We start from the raw sequence: 18,805 nt of genomic DNA on the forward strand, positions 1-18,805 counted from the left end.
GCATCTGGGTGACTAGGTGCAATTTAATACATCTTTGATTATATTTTCATGGAAAATTTATGAACATTTGCCAACAAACAAAATTGTAGAACTTTATAAAATTTAGATAATGTAACTGAACCCAACTTTTTAATATTCTAATAATTGCATGTTTTTGCTAGAAGACTTTTTATATATATATATATATATATATATATATATATTATTTGGATTCTTTGGATCAAACCATCAGTCTACTATTCCTATCTTGAGAACAACATTTCGGTCGACTTAATCTCTGACTATCTTCGGGTGTATTTTGTTGAAGTCAGAAATATTTCTGTCTAACTCAATGGATAGAGAACTTGGTAAAATTCATTTGTAAAAGTTAAACTCTTTTGGAGGTTGAATGTTCAATCTTCAGTGTGGGTGACACCCAAAATACAATTGCGAATTACTTAGGACTTTTATTCAGTCAAGGCTGACAGAACTAGAGCATACTACCCCCGTAGATTAAATAAAGGATTCAGTTCAAAATTCCCTGCAACTTACTGAGTTTGATAAAAAGATTCCAGAGTTTTTACAAGTTTTGGCACCTGAAGAAGATCGAAGGTTACATCAACCGAAACGTTGTGCTGAAGAATTCAAATAATATGAATAATTAATCCTCATCTAAAAAAATTCAGAACCGTAAAAAAATGTTTTTTATAATTGCATTTTTATAATTTCTTTTATTTATTTGTTAACTTTGTATCTTTCTAGTTAAAGCATGGTGGTAGGCACACCGTTACCCTCCTCTCTGGTGATGGAATTGGACCAGAACTCCTGAACCATGTCAAAACTGTCTTCAGGTAAAAGAATCTTGCAGCTGTGTAAATGTGTGAATCAACTTTATGATTAAAGAATGACTGAGTCACCTTTTAGACTGGCTAATCTTGTTGGCAGAAATGAATGGTTTTAACTCTTATTTTTGTTTCTTTTATTTTATTGAGACAAAAAGACTAAATAGATTATCACACAATCTTATTTTGGGATAAATATGATACAAAGCAATATTTTTATCATAATAAATAACATAGAGATAAAATGAAAGATTTGAACTGTCTGACCAAAACAACAATTTAACGCTGGTTGTTTTGCTTTAAAGTTAAAAAATATCTTTTTACAAATTTATTTCATGACTTGTAAAATATTGTTAAGGAACTTTGAAAATGTGATGTCACTGTTTAGCAAATCAACTCTGCATTGGAGTAGAAGTCGTTATCAGTCTCATGAGTATATATAATGTGAGTAGATATATTGACAAAATTTTCATTTTCTTTCTTGAAAACACACAAATAGAAAATCTTAAGAAATAAAATATGATTGAACCTTTTCATAAAGTTTATCCATTAAACAGACCAATAACTCTATATAATTTCTAGATCCATGTAAAACATCTAACACCAATCTAACCATGAACGTATATTGCAAAACTACACACAAAAATCATGCGGTATTACTCATGTGATAACAAAACATCAAAATGGATATAAATAGTTGTTTCCTTTATTCACGTAGAATTTGTGGTTCACAATGTCTAAAAAAATTCAAATCTATTACAAATTTACTGAAAATATTGCAATAGCTCACATATTTGATATTAAATGCAAGGACAAAAGGCTCTACAACAATTTCTTTTATGAAACTTTTAAATCTAAAGCAGGAAAATATATCATCTATTTCTCACCAGCTATGGGTTAAATAGTTGTCTGTCTTCAATAATATTGGGTGCATATGAAAAGGTTTTACATGGTTATTCTTTTAATAATAGTTTGAAAACATATAGATGATCTCCATTTTTCATTTTTAGTCTGTTTATAGCATGATGTTGTTTGAAATAAAACCCAAATTGAGTAGCTGTTTGAAATAGACAAACTTTGAGAATAGTCTGCAAAATCTAAGATTGAAATCAAGTTATCTTCAAATCTAAATAGTATAAAAATTGTAACAAAAAAGAAATAAATAAAAAAGATTTCAAGTTTAAAACTGAATAGGATTAACATGTTTTGATTATAGGTAATTTCCTAATGATTTGTAAAGATATTGCAAAATTTAAAGATTTACAACAGAAAATGTAAATTTTGTTTGGTAAATTTATTCATTGTTTTCCACGAAAATGACAGATGCTGTTCATTCAACTGATCCCCAAGAAGTTCTTCTGCCAGTTTATTCATTTTTTTTATTCTAGGTTTGCTGGAGCTCCGGTTGATTTTGATGAAGTAACCATGAATGCTTCTACCTCAGATGCTGCATCCATGGACAAAGCTTTGCTCTCTGTCAAAAGGAATGGAGTTGCTCTTAAAGGTTAGTTTATGATGCAAAGTTCTAAGTTTTTCTCAATTCATTATTTTTATGAAAGATACTCAACTGAGTTTCAATTTCTGGTTTCTCTTTTTAAAACATTCACAGCAAGAACTTGTCTTTTGCCATAATATCAAAAGAATTTTCATAAATAGTTACTTTCCAAAGAACAGATTACTACAGGATTGATTCCCTGCAGGATATATAACACAGGTTGACTTCAAATCTCAACAAATATTTGTCATAAACCATTCTTATAAACAACCGAATTTTATGTCATTCATCATTTTTAATCCTAATATTTATTATCAATTAATTGTAAATTTATCCCTCTCGTTAGTCCTATCCTTGATTGGTTTTTAGCCTTAATAAGTGGTGATTCATTAGCCAGTTCATTTAATATGATACGTAGAGTGTTCGCTAATGAGCTGTGAGATTGTTGGGTTCAATCATTGGCCAAGTCATGCAAAACACTTCAAAAATGTTACTTGCTGGGCCCTTTTGTTAAACATTGAGAATTATAAGGTGAAGGATCAAGGGTAAGTGAGGTAATCCTTAAAACGGGTAATGCCCTATCCTATACTCCAGTGTAATGAAAAGGGAGCCTTTGGGTCGCCCACAACTATAGTCGACTGCTTTACTAATTTTTATTTGTTATATTAGTCAATAAAAAGCTGACCAAAACAGATATCCGCTTCTTTTGTTCTATAAATAGAATAGAAACAACGTTTATTTTCTCTTTATTTTCAAAGTAGAAACTTTTTATGTTTCCATTTTCTTTAATTCATTCATTTTTCAAGATGACATCCAACCATGTTTATGAACATAGTCTTCTATGCAATTGGCAATCCATGTTCAAGCTTTTGAATTCACTTTCATTTATAAGCTTATGAACAGATCCATTAGATGTGTGTGAAATAGAAAACTAGACAAGATTCTCAAATATTGGTAGATCAGCTCATTTCAAAGGTGAATAACATAAGTTCTAGATGAAAACTGGTGTTTATAAGGCAATTTACAAAACAATTCTGATCAACAGATCTGGTTGTACTTCATTGGGCCTAATAAGCTGGCAGAGTTTTTTTTTTTAATATGAAAAACGTCATCAATAAACCAGAACTAAACAGTTTGGCTGTCAGAGTATTTACATCATTTACTGATCGCCAATTCTTTCTAACTAGAACATCTGAAAAGGAAAGATAAAAGAATGAACCAGTATTGAAGAATTTGGTTATTTGATCTTGAATTCATTGAAACTATGGCATCGAGCAACTGACTTTGTAAACTTGTACAAAATTGTTAACCAACAACGAGAGTTGGAGTACTTTTTGATTTTCATGTGTCTAGCACATAGTAACATGTTTACAGAGTCAGAAAACTGTGCAGCTCTCATCAGTTTTGGAAATATTTTTTCATGTTTAGAATTGCTGAAGTATAGAACTATCTGCATCAGTTGTTGGCCGCTGAGACACTGCATCCTTTAAAACCTCATGCTTCTTTGAAATTTGCAAAACCATACATTTGATCTCTCCTTCTATGCACACGCATTCATGTAAATGTACTTTTGTTGAATTGTAATACACCTGAGCAATCTCTACACAATGATTTCATTAGTTTTTAGCAGTCATTTTGAAAATGCTACCTTTTCAGCAATGAAATTGGGCTCAACTTTTGACATAGCTCATATGAAAAACAAATGTCAAGATACATAGTATAAATGATGAAGATGAATGAAATGATCCTTTTAATCAGTTTACAATGACTGGAAAATGTTTTGAACTGGGATGGATTGAACTTGTCATCGAGAATGGTTCACCAGTCTCATAATAATGAGCTAATGAGTAAATAAAAGTAACCTATTTGCATCTGAATTTTAAACTTTCTTGATTGGATGCACATTAACTATCTTTCTATCGTTCTCTTTCCTCTCTGATTTTGTTTCTTTACAGGAAACATTGAAACCCGAATGAGTGATCCCAGCCAAAGATCAATGAATGTTTCACTCAGGTAATCATTATTTTCCTTTGCTAAAAAAAAAAAAAAAAAAAAAGGGCAGAACATATTATTAATAATGATTAAAATGTGCATAACAATAACATCAATTCATGTTTGATGGATCAAATGAATTTTAGAATCACAAATTATTCTAACAAATGAAAGGAATAGGTTTAGCATGCCACTGTATTTTGCTTGCATCTAATTATTATCAAGTCAGAATCGAGTGAAAAGTCCAGTGAAAGGTACAAACCAACGATTTAAGTTGTTTCTTTTTCACTACTTAGGATCTCTGTGGAGGCATACCCCACCGCCCCCCCCCCCCCAATTCACAAAAGCCTATTATGTCTCGGTGGTTACTTTGTTTGGTGTGAATAAAAATAAAGAAATAAAAAAATTTTGGGCTAAAGAATACTGAAATTATTATAATCAGGAATTATCACTTTAGTTTACAAATGCTAAATACAAGAGCACTTAAAAAGTGCAGACATTCATTATGGACAAAATATTTATCAACACACCAAGTTATATTGATAGATTTAAATAAAAATGAAAGATTATACAAGGGAAAGAACTTTATTTTGAATAACCGAGTTATTTCCCTTGCATCGCATATGCATAAAGCGTCATTTTGTCATCTGATGATAATCCTTAATCAGCATCTGGGTGACTAGGTGCAATTTAATACATCTTTGATTATATTTTCATGGAAAATTTATGAACATTTGCCAACAAACAAAATTGTAGAACTTTATAAAATTTAGATAATGTAACTGAACCCAACTTTTTAATATTCTAATAATTGCATGTTTTTTCTAGAAGACTTTTCTTTATATATATATATATATACTAGCGAGGGGTACCCAGAGTTGCCCAGGTGTTTGTAGGTGTGTGTGAAAAAAACCCAAAATGTTAAATAAAACAGGTGCCCGTGAAAAAAAAACGAAGCCTTGACGACGCGCAGTTGGAAAATAGTAAAGTGTGGAAAAAAAACAGGTGCGCATTTTTGATTGCCGTGACGGCGATAGCTATTCAGCAGTTAGCATTTTGTGCGGGACAGTTTTTAATGAGGTCAATAAATCGGTTTGTTTGTTTTTAAAAACCCGCTCCCTGTTTATTAGGGGGAGCGTCTCGTCTCAAAATGAAAGTTACCGTCTGATATGACGAAGTCGACATTGACCAAACGTTACTTAGCTCTCTAGAGACCACTGGCTTTTGGCCAGTGATTAGAGTCGAGTTTCGCTTTTTTTTATACCGAAAACCGAATGTAACGCGTGCCAATGCGGGAAATGTCGAATAATTAACGTTTGAAAGTCAATAAAATTAAATAGACAGGCGAGCTCCGTGGTTAACTGTGAGATATTACAATTTATAGATGATATAAAAAGTTTTTAGAAGTTGTGAACCGAGCGAGCGCTTCTCTGAAAGAAGCCTTTTGTGTACATTGAGGAAAAGTGTACATACATACATACATTTTCGCTTTTATATATATAGATTCTTTGGATCAAACCATCAGTCTACTATTCCTATCTTGAGAACAACATTTCGTTCGACTTAATCTCTGACTATCATGGGTGTATCTTGTTGAAGTCTGGAATATTTCTGTCTAACTCAATGGATAGAGAACTTGGTAAAATTCATTTGTAAAAGTTAAACTCTTTTGGAGGTTGAATGTTCAATCTTCAGTGTGGGTGACACCCAAAATACAATTGCGAATTACTTAGGACTTTTATTCAGTCAAAGCTGACAGAACTAGAGCATACTACCCCCGTAGATTAAATAAAGGATTCAGTTCAAAATTCCCTGCAACTTACCGAGTTTGATAAAAAGATTCCAGAGTTTTTACAAGTTTTGGCGCCTGAAGAAGATCGATGGTTACATCAACCGAAACATTGTGCAAATGAGAACAGTAGTCTGAAGAATTCAAATAATATGAATAATTAATCCTCATCTAAAAAAATTCAGAACCGTAAATTTTTTTTTTTTATAATTTCTTTTATTTATATGTTAACTTTGTATCTTTCTAGTTAAAGCATGGTGGTAGGCACACCGTTACCCTCCTCCAAATTCTTACACATCTTTTAAACATAAACAAAAGAGCACTTTCAAATCGACCTGAGCCCTCCCCCCCCCTTCCTTCAGGGGCATTAAACTAACCACCACTTTCTGAGATAGAGCTCCTACGATTAACCAGAACTATACCTCAACCCACAATAAAACGTTGAGCTAATTGCAGTATAAGATTTTCTATGAAAATAAATGTCAAAACTTTTTCTATTTATTTAAACTAATGAATAAAAGTTACTTTTCTAACTACTTATCATTCATTTGACTAAGTGGCATATGAAGGACATTAAGCATTTTATGCTGATGCATTTCACTTGCTGACATTTCTTTGATTCATGTTTGATGACAATGAAATGCTCTAATTCTTTCCATTTTCAACAAAACTTAAAAAATCTGTAAAAGTGAAAACAAAGTCAAACATATAAAATCACTAATTCATTATAGGGATTTCAGATTATAAAGAATATCTATACCTTTGGTTTACTGAGTTTAGATTAAAAAATATTTCAGTTATCTTGTCATATGTGTATTAGTTCACGCACATATTTTTTAATCTTAAAGGAAATTAAAAATTATAAATCTTAACTTGATTAGCTCTCATTGAGCATTTGATTGACTACACTACATATACTCCTCCGCTTATTACTACAATAATATTACTTATATTAATGGGAAATATTGCTAATATAGATGATATTTAAAATAATAATAAAATATTTATAATGGCTGTATTTTTATTTTTATTTTTTATTAGATTCAAAATCCACTGAGAAAAAGAAATGTTCAACATTTTATGTTCAGTTACTCATTGTTTACTCAATATTCTGATGAGTCATGAAGCCCCTGTTTAAAAAAAAAAAAAGAACTTACAATTCATACAAAAAATGTGCAGTTTTTTAAAATGTACTTTTTCTTTTTTTCTTTTCTTTTTTTTTCTAGGACCACCCTCAACTTGTGGGCGAGTATTGTGCATTGTAAAACTATTCCTGGTATAAAAAGCCGACATGGTAATATTGACATTGCGATCATTCGTGAAAACACTGAAGGAGAATATTCTAATCTTGAGCATGAGGTAAAAATGAATAAAGGTTAATTATAAACTGATATTAAAAATGAATAAACATTAATTATAAACTGATATTAAAAATGAATAAACATTAATTATAAACTGATATCAAAAATGAATAAACATTAATTATAAACTGATATTAAAAATGAATAAACGTTAATTATAAACTGATATTAAAAATGAATAAACGTTAATTATAAACTGATATTAAAAATGAATAAACATTAATTATAAACTGATATCAAAAATGAATAAACATTAATTATAAACTGATATTAAAAATGAATAAACATTAATTATAAACTGATATCAAAAATGAATAAACGTTAATTATAAACTGATATTAAAAATGAATAAACGTTAATAATAAACTGATATTAAAAATGAATAAACGTTAATTATAAACTGATATTAAAAATGAATAAACGTTAATTATAAACTGATATTAAAAATGAATAAACGTTAATTATAAACTGATATTAAAAATGAATAAACATTAATTATAAACTGATATTAAAAATGAATAAACGTTAATTATAAACTGATATCAAAAATGAATAAACGTTAATTATAAACTGATATTAAAAATGAATAAACATTAATTATAAACTGATATCAAAAATGAATAAACATTAATTATAAACTGATATTAAAAATGAATAAACGTTAATTATAAACTGATATTAAAAATGAATAAACATTAATTATAAACTGATATAAAAAATGAATAAACATTAATTATAAACTGATATAAACAATGAATAAACATTAATTATAAACTGATATAAACAATGAATAAACATTAATTATAAACTGATATTAAAAATTAATAAACATTAATTATAAACTGATATAAACAATGAATAAACATTAATTATAAACTGATATTAAAAATGAATAAACGTTAATTATAAACTGATATAAACAATGAATAAACATTAATTATAAACTGATATAAACAATGAATAAACATTAATTATAAACTGATATCAAAAATGAATAAACATTAATTATAAACTGATATTAAAAATGAATAAACATTAATAATAAACTGATATCAAAAATGAATAAACATTAATTATAAACTGATATAAAAAATGAATAAACATTAATTATAAGCTGATATTAAAAATGAATAAACGTTAATTATAAACTGATATTAAAAATGAATAAACGTTAATTATAAACTGATATTAAAAATGAATAAACATTAATTATAAACTGATATCTAAAATGAATAAACATTAATTATAAACTGATATTAAAAATGAATAAACATTAATTATAAACTGATATCAAAAATGAATAAACGTTAATTATAAACTGATATTAAAAATGAATAAACGTTAATAATAAACTGATATTAAAAATGAATAAACGTTAATTATAAACTGATATTAAAAATGAATAAACGTTAATTATAAACTGATATTAAAAATGAATAAACGTTAATTATAAACTGATATTAAAAATGAATAAACATTAATTATAAACTGATATTAAAAATGAATAAACGTTAATTATAAACTGATATCAAAAATGAATAAACGTTAATTATAAACTGATATTAAAAATGAATAAACATTAATTATAAACTGATATAAAAAATGAATAAACATTAATTATAAACTGATATTAAAAATGAATAAACGTTAATTATAAACTGATATAAAAAATGAATAAACATTAATTATAAACTGATATCAAAAATGAATAAACGTTAATTATAATCTGATATTAAAAATGAATAAACGTTAATTATAAACTGATATAAAAAATGAATAAACATTAATTATAAACTGATATTAAAAATGAATAAACGTTAATTATAAACTGATATAAAAAATGAATAAACATTAATTATAAACTGATATTAAAAATGAATAAACATTAATTATAAACTGATATAAAAAATGAATAAACATTAATTATAAACTGATATTAAAAATGAATAAACGTTAATTATAAACTGATATAAAAAATGAATAAACGTTAATTATGAACTGATATTAAAAATGAATAAACGTTAATTATAAACTGATATAAAAAATGAATAAACATTAATTATAAACTGATATTAAAAATGAATAAACATTAATTATAAACTGATATTAAAAATGAATAAACGTTAATTATAAACTGATATAAAAAATGAATAAACGTTAATTATAAACTGATATAAAAATGAATAAACATTAATTATAAACTGATATTAAAAATGAATAAACATTATTTATAAACTGATATTATAAATGAATAAACATTAATTATAAACTGATATTAAAAATGAATAAACATTAATTATAAACTGATAAAAAAATGAATAAACGTTAATTATAAACTGATATTAAAAATGAATAAACATTAATTATAAACTGATAAAAAAATTAATAAACGTTAATTATAAACTGATATTAAAAATGAATAAACGTTAATTATAAACTGATATAAAAAATGAATAAACATTAATTATAAACTGATATCAAAAATGAATAAACATTAATTATAAACTGATATTAAAAATGAATAAACATTAATTATAAACTGATATTAAAAATGAATAAACATTAATTATAAACTGATATAAAAAATGAATAAACGTTAATTATAAACTGATATTAAAAATGAATAAACGTTAATTATAAACTGATAAAAAAATGAATAAACGTTAATTATAAACTGATATCAAAAATGAATAAACGTTAATTATAAACTGATATTAAAAATGAATAAACATTAATTATAAACTGATATCAAAAATGAATAAACATTAATTATAAACTGATATTAAAAATGAATAAACATTAATTATAAACTGATATTAAAAATGAATAAACGTTAATTATAAACTGATATTAAAAATGAATAAACGTTAATTATAAACTGATATTAGAAATGAATAAACATTAATTATAAACTGATATCAAAAATGAATAAACGTTAATTATAAACTGATATTAAAAATGAATAAACATTAATTATAAACTGATATTAAAAATGAATAAACATTAATTATAAACTGATAAAAAAATGAATAAACGTTAATTATAAACTGATATTAAAAATGAATAAACATTAATTATAAACTGATAAAAAAATTAATAAACGTTAATTATAAACTGATATTAAAAATGAATAAACGTTAATTATAAACTGATATAAAAAATGAATAAACATTAATTATAAACTGATATCAAAAATGAATAAACATTAATTATAAACTGATATTAAAAATGAATAAACATTAATTATAAACTGATATTAAAAATGAATAAACATTAATTATAAACTGATATAAAAAATGAATAAACGTTAATTATAAACTGATATTAAAAATGAATAAACGTTAATTATAAACTGATAAAAAAATGAATAAACGTTAATTATAAACTGATATCAAAAATGAATAAACGTTAATTATAAACTGATATTAAAAATGAATAAACGTTAATAATAAACTGATATTAAAAATGAATAAACGTTAATTATAAACTTATATTAAAAATGAATAAACGTTAATTATAAACTGATATTAAAAATGAATAAACGTTAATTATAAACTGATATTAAAAATGAATAAACATTAATTATAAACTGATATCAAAAATGAATAAACGTTAATTATAAACTGATATCAAAAATGAATAAACGTTAATTATAAACTGATATTAAAAATGAATAAACATTAATTATAAACTGATATAAAAAATGAATAAACATTAATTATAAACTGATATTAAAAATGAATAAACGTTAATTATAAACTGATATAAAAAATGAATAAACATTAATTATAAACTGATATAAAAAATGAATAAACGTTAATTATAAACTGATATTAAAAATGAATAAACGTTAATTATAAACTGATATAAAAAATGAATAAACATTAATTATAAACTGATATTAAAAATGAATAAACGTTAATTATAAACTGATATAAAAAATGAATAAACATTAATTATAAACTGATATTAAAAATGAATAAACATTAATTATAAACTGATATAAAAAATGAATAAACATTAATTATAAACTGATATTAAAAATGAATAAACGTTAATTATAAACTGATATAAAAAATGAATAAACGTTAATTATAAACTGATATTAAAAATGAATAAACGTTAATTATAAACTGATATAAAAAATGAATAAACATTAATTATAAACTGATATTAAAAATGAATAAACATTAATTATAAACTGATATTAAAAATGAATAAACGTTAATTATAAACTGATATAAAAAATGAATAAACGTTAATTATAAACTGATATAAAAATGAATAAACATTAATGATAAACTGATATTAAAAATGAATAAACATTATTTATAAACTGATATTATAAATGAATAAACATTAATTATAAACTGATATTAAAAATGAATAAACATTAATTATAAACTGATAAAAAAATGAATAAACGTTAATTATAAACTGATATTAAAAATGAATAAACATTAATTATAAACTGATAAAAAAATTAATAAACGTTAATTATAAACTGATATTAAAAATGAATAAACGTTAATTATAAACTGATATAAAAAATGAATAAACATTAATTATAAACTGATATCAAAAATGAATAAACATTAATTATAAACTGATATTAAAAATGAATAAACATTAATTATAAACTGATATTAAAAATGAATAAACATTAATTATAAACTGATATAAAAAATGAATAAACGTTAATTATAAACTGATATTAAAAATGAATAAACGTTAATTATAAACTGATAAAAAAATGAATAAACGTTAATTATGAACTGATATCAAAAATGAATAAACGTTAATTATAAACTGATATTAAAAATGAATAAACATTAATTATAAACTGATATCAAAAATGAATAAACATTAATTATAAACTGATATTAAAAATGAATAAACATTAATTATAAACTGATATTAAAAATGAATAAACATTAATTATAAACTGATATTAAAAATGAATAAACGTTAATTATAAACTGATATTAGAAATGAATAAACATTAATTATAAACTGATATCAAAAATGAATAAACAATTATTATAAACTGATATTAAAAATGAATAAACATTAATTATAAACTGATATCAAAAATGAATAAACATTAATTATAAACTGATATTAAAAATGAATAAACGTTAATTATAAACTGATATTAAAAATGAATAAACGTTAATTATAAACTGATATTAAAAATGAATAAGCATTAATTATAAACTGATATTAAAAAATGAATAAACATTAATTATAAACTCATATTAAAAACTAATAAACGTTAATTATAAACTGATATTAAAAATGAATAAACGTTAATTATAAACTGATAAAAAAATGAATAAACGTTAATTATAAACTGATATCAAAAATGAATAAACGTTAATTATAAACTGATATTAAAAATGAATAAACGTTAATTATAAACTGATATTAAAAATGAATAAACGTTAATTATAAACTGATAAAAAAATGAATAAACATTAATTATAAACTGATATTAAAAATGAATAAACATTAATTATAAACTGATATTAAAAATGAATAAACGTTAATTATAAACTGATATTAAAAATGAATAAACATTAATTATAAACTGATATTAAAAATGAATAAACGTTAATTATAAACTGATAAAAAAATGAATAAACGTTAATTATAAACTGATATTAAAAATGAATAAACATTAATTATAAACTGATATTAAAAATGAATAAACGTTGATTATAAACTGATATTAAAAATGAATAAACGTTAATTATAAACTGATAAAAAAATTAATAAACGTTAATTATAAACTGATAAAAAAATGAATAAACGTTAATTATAAACTGATATTAAAAATGAATAAACGTTAATTATAAACTGATATTAAAAATGAATAAACGTTAATTATAAACTGATAAAAAAATGAATAAACATTAATTATAAACTGATATTAAAAATGAATAAACATTAATTATAAACTGATATTAAAAATGAATAAACGTTAATTATAAACTGATATTAAAAATGAATAAACATTAATTATAAACTGATATTATAATGAATAAACATTAATTATAAACTGATATTATAATGAATAAACGTTAATTATAAACTGATATTAAAAATGAATAAACGTTAATTATAAACTGATATTAAAAATGAATAAACGTTAATTATAAACTGATATTAAAAATGAATAAACGTTAATTATAAACTGATATTAAAAATGAATAAACGTTAATTATAAACTGATATTAAAAATGAATAAACGTTAATTATAAACTGATATTAAAAATGAATAAGCGTTAATTATAAACTGATAAAAAAATGAATAAACATTAATTATAAACTGATATTAAAAATGAATAAACATTAATTATAAACTGATATTAAAAATGAATAAACGTTAATTATAAACTGATATTAAAAATGAATAAACATTAATTATAAACTGATATTAAAAATGAATAAACGTTAATTATAAACTGATAAAAAAATGAATAAACATTAATTATAAACTGATATTAAAAATGAATAAACGTTAATTATAAACTGATATTAAAAATGAATAAACATTAATTATAAACTGATATTAAAAATGAATAAACGTTAATTATAAACTGATATTAAAAATGAATAAACATTAATTATAAACTGATATTAAAAATGAATAAACGTTGATTATAAACTGATATCAAAAATGAATAAACGTTAATTATAAACTGATAAAAAAATGAATAAACGTTAATTATAAACTGATATTAAAAATGAATAAACGTTAATTATAAACTGATATTATAGAACAATTTATGCAAAGTTGAAAGAAATCTTTTATTTTATTTTAAACATTGCATACAACTTCAGTTATTAAGAGTTGAAGAATCAAAAATTTTATAACAAAAATTTATTTTGGTTCGTCTAATATGATTATTCATTTTTTTATTTCTAATTATATTCACTAAACCATTACGTATCACGATAAAAATCGGTTGCAGTTTAATAAAGATTAGAGAATTGTTGAAATCTTGTTCTAGTGGGCAATTACCCAAGTTCTTTCCAGTCCATTCACCGATGCCATATATCCATGTTTGGATGTCTTCTACCCTTTCATTCCCTCTACTATTCCTCAGATGATAATCTTGAAGTTCAGTTCAATTTTGTTACAAGCCTGCACCATCCCAGCTTCCTCTTCTTTATGGACAGATGTTCATAGTTCATATGTTGCCCAATGGTGTTGCAAACTTCCTCATTCGTAATACACTATCTGCCAGAGATTTCAAGAATTCTTTTGAAATATCTTAACTGCCTCTTCTCTGCAGCTCAGATGCCCCAAGCTCAATGATTCAGATGTTTAAATGAAGATGGGGATTGCCAACAGGTGGAGATATTTTTATCTCTCCAAATTAGCTCAGTTTTTCCAATCGTCTGTGTTTATTAAAATTTCAATCTTAAAACCCTTTTTACTGATGACTTCATTTTGAACTGCATAAGTCTTTCGTTATGTCTGTTAAGTCTGATTTGCTCTTAATTGGTTCAAAGCTGTTATAGCATAACTGGAAAACGTTCTATTCAAGTTATTCACTAAATTGGAAAGTTCCTTCTGACCAGGCCATTAATGTCATTGATAAAGTATAGGCTTTTGATAATCTGTGCTCTAATATTACAAAATGCTCTTCATGATAATCAAAAGGAAGTTGAACAGTGTAAAAAACAGGAGAATGCCTCGACTAATTCTGACTGATATAATGCACTATAGCTTTTGTATACATATTTTATTTGATGCTTTGGATTAACTTTTGTTCACTTATAGTAAAGTGTGGCACACTCTGTGAAACGTCTTTCTGAAATGTATAAAAAGATAACAGCTTTCTTGGTGATATTGGCACTGAACTTGATGAATATTTCAAAGTAAATTCAAATGATTTATGCTGCTTTCTTTTGTCATTTAAAAAAATCTTTGTATCATATGTTTCGTACTAATCAGTTTGTGCAATATCAAATAAAATAAATAAAATAATCATTTTTGATGCATTATGTAGTAAAATAAAAAGTAAATATTTTAGAGAATGAAATCGTAAAATTTCAATTTTAGATGCAAAATTAATTTATTCATAATTTAACTATTTTAGTTTAATCCATTTTTTTTTTTTTTTTTTTAGTAGAAAGCTAATTGATTGAAATTAAAATTTAAGAATTAATCCTTTGTAAAAGATTTTATCAAAACAAAGGATAGATAATTTTAAAATCTTTTATGGCCTTAAAATAAAAGAATACTGAACATTTATTATTTTTTCAAATTTATTCTTCAGAATGTGTCTGGTGTTGTTGAAAGTTTAAAAATCATTACAGCCCAAAAATCTACAAAAATTGCTGAATATGCCTTTGACTATGCTGTCCGTCATGACCGCAAAAAAGTTACTGCTATCCACAAAGCGAATATCATGTGAGTAGAAAATGATTGACATTTTAAATATTAATCCACTAAATTTGACTGGTTCTATTTTTGGTAGCAGATAGGCAGGAAAAAAAATAATGAAAACAACTTTGAAATTTTGCATTGATTCTAAGATGATTGAGAATTAAATATTTGAATCCTTCCAATGCCCTTTAAAGACCAACTTTTCAACTTTGCTGACATACATGACATTGAGGTACCTTCTTAAGAGTAGCAACCCAGAGAGTATCATCTCCTGTGCAATATCCACAAATTCCAGGACAAAAAACGAAGCCAATACTTTGCATTTGTCATAGAAGACATTGCAAGAGTTTCTAGAATTAGGTAAGCTTTGAATTTGTCGGTAATAGTCAGCTAACATACTTCCTAACTTTCGGTGTGTCTGCTATTGGGAGTGATGATAAGGCAAATCAGTTCCTTCGCTTTTTTCTTTCACATTTATATCTCCTCTGCGCACGTATTCTTTTTTATTATGTTTTTTCCGATCATTCTGTTTTTAGTTAATAATCATTGAAAAGTTTTTTTAGTCTTATTTTAAATAAGAATTATTGAAATTAGTTTGGTTTTTTTTTTTGCAGAATTATTTTGATTTCAGTAATTTTATTTTTATAATTTCATAAACATATATTTCTTATAAAAACTATTTTCTAATTTTATTATTACAAGTGCAAATAAAGACTAATTGTGATATTTTTTATCTCTATAATTTTATTAATTTTTATTGTATACTTTTCAATAATGTCTTTTTCTTATATTTTATTTCAATAAATCGCTTTACAATAGAAATACTGAGAACAAGAAAAGTGAAGGAACTGATTTGCCTTGTCACCGCTTCCAGTAGAGACACACTGGAAGTTATGTTAGCTGATAATAACCAATTAGTCTTCTAGTTTTATTCCTCAAGCATTTTATGTCAAGAAAACAATGGATATTTTAAAGTCACTTTTTTCTCTTTGTGAACTGACCACAATAACAATCTCCACCTGTCTAAAGGATCATCAGGTGCATCAGGATTTTTTCTTGATTAAATAATCGGTTTATTTTACTCTAGTGTTTCCTGATTGAGTCATCTCTTCTTCTCAAGTCTATTAATGCAGTTCAATGAACAGAATTGATCACAACTCACAATAAACCATGTTGATAATCATTTTCTGAGTTTTAAAAGAAAAGAGAATGAAATCACAAGAAATGCTTATTAATTTTTCAGAAGACCAAACTGGAAATGTAACATTTTCCCTGAAAATATTTATAGGAAATTTTTTTGAAATGTGTAGATATCAACTTTCGTCTGATCTACACTAAAGATTGGTAACTTTTTGAAGAGTGATAGTTGCTCTTTTTGCTTTTTTCTTTGTTGGTGTTTTTTATTTGTTTATATTATTTTAATGTTTATTATTTGTTTATATTATTTTAATGTTTATTATTTGTTTATATTATTTTAATGTTTATTATTTGTTTATATTATTTTAATGTTTATTCCATGTGGATTAAACTATCTCTGCTTATATTTTCAAGTCCTCAAATGCTGAAAATCATACATTCATAATTGTTTATACTTTGTCTCTTTTTCCACAAGATTTCAAGAATTCATCCATCTTTTTAACAATGCTTCAGATTATGTATCCGTTATTGTTTTATGTATGGAATTTTTTTAAACTTTAAATAAAAATGTGTAATTACTATAAATTTTTTAGTAATTTAAAAATAAAAAATTTAAATGTATTTATGGATTGAATATATTTCTTTTATTCTAGGAAACTTGCTGATGGCCTGTTCTTAGAGTGCTGCCGAAAGGTGTCTGAACGATACCCAGACATTGAGTTCAATAACATGATCGTGGACAATGCTTGCATGCAGGTAAGTAGCAGCATCATTAACTGACGGAACAACATAGAAAAATGTATAATTGTTTATGATTTGTATACTCACTTGAATATATTAGCACCTCTTTACGTGTTGTTCTGAGGAATAACTTGTCTTTCTAATGTCACCATTTGTTAAAGTCTACTTCAGAAAGTACTCATTTGGAAATTTAAATCGGTAGAGGAAATATGAGCACATAGGCAGGATGTAAGGTCAGACAGGATTCAGATGGTTAGCTTTTTGGGGTCGTTTTTCAATGGTTAATTAGAGGAAATGATGTCAAATAAAATTTGAAGAGTAGAATCAAGAATCAATGGTAAACGAAAAATTAAGGACAAGGTCCCAAGGCCTCAATCTTTCTTTTCCCCTGTTGCTAGCAAGATGTAAGTAATGTTGACACTCAAAATAAAATCCAATCTTCTATCCAATCCTATTTGCTTGGGCCTGACTTTGATTCCAGAGTGAGAAGTCTTTAGTTAAGGAGGATTGTTGTGAGTGAGCATTTAAAGATACAAGTTATGGTTTTATTTTATACAGAACTATTATGCTGTTTGTGACATACAAACTTTCGCTACCAATTAATGTGGGTGGGGTAATGTAACACATTTTGCAAATCAGAAAGAAAAACAAAATATCTACAAGTAAGTATTAGCAATGGATGAATAAAAGTCAGTATTAGGGTTAAGGTTCTAAACATTTACCACTGGAATGTCCCCTAGTCCGAGGACACATGTTTTCATGAATAAAAAAAATAATACTTGTAGGAATTATTAAGAGTTCAATCTCTGGTTTGGGTTAGTGAAACGTTTCAGGAATTTTAAACAAGCACCTTTTATTTAATCTGTCGAGAGTGTCGAGGTACAGTAAGATTGTTCTTATTCCATATAAATATTTTACTGCATCTCTACCCTCCCCCCACACCTGATAAATAAAGATGCTTGTGTGAAATTCCTGAATGGATCAGAAAGCAATAAAAATGAAAATTAGAACACCACTATTCAACTGTAAATAACATAAGTCAGTACCACTTTGACTTGTTATTGACAA

At 24.6% G+C, this 18,805-nt stretch overlaps 1 protein-coding gene across 4 annotated transcripts in view; it reads left to right on the forward strand.

The window, feature by feature from the left end:
• The window catches only part of LOC145277813 (isocitrate dehydrogenase [NAD] subunit gamma, mitochondrial-like), a 62,371-nt gene that overhangs the window by 12,767 nt on the left and 30,799 nt on the right, over positions 1 to 18,805 (forward strand). For all 4 annotated transcript variants that reach the window (XM_080129700.1, XM_080129699.1, XM_080129697.1 and 1 more), the window contains exons 3-8: positions 742 to 830; positions 2,210 to 2,325; positions 4,272 to 4,329; positions 7,324 to 7,456; positions 15,750 to 15,883; positions 17,650 to 17,752. In XM_080129700.1, the coding sequence (XP_079985826.1) occupies positions 742 to 830; positions 2,210 to 2,325; positions 4,272 to 4,329; positions 7,324 to 7,456; positions 15,750 to 15,883; positions 17,650 to 17,752 (633 nt within the window). The remainder of the gene's footprint in view (positions 1 to 741; positions 831 to 2,209; positions 2,326 to 4,271; positions 4,330 to 7,323; positions 7,457 to 15,749; positions 15,884 to 17,649; positions 17,753 to 18,805) is intronic.

The sequence above is a fragment of the Euprymna scolopes genome, chromosome 6 (genome assembly GCF_053919585.1).
Source record: "Euprymna scolopes isolate OS-2025 chromosome 6, ASM5391958v1, whole genome shotgun sequence".
NCBI classification, from domain to species: domain Eukaryota; kingdom Metazoa; phylum Mollusca; class Cephalopoda; order Sepiida; family Sepiolidae; genus Euprymna; species Euprymna scolopes.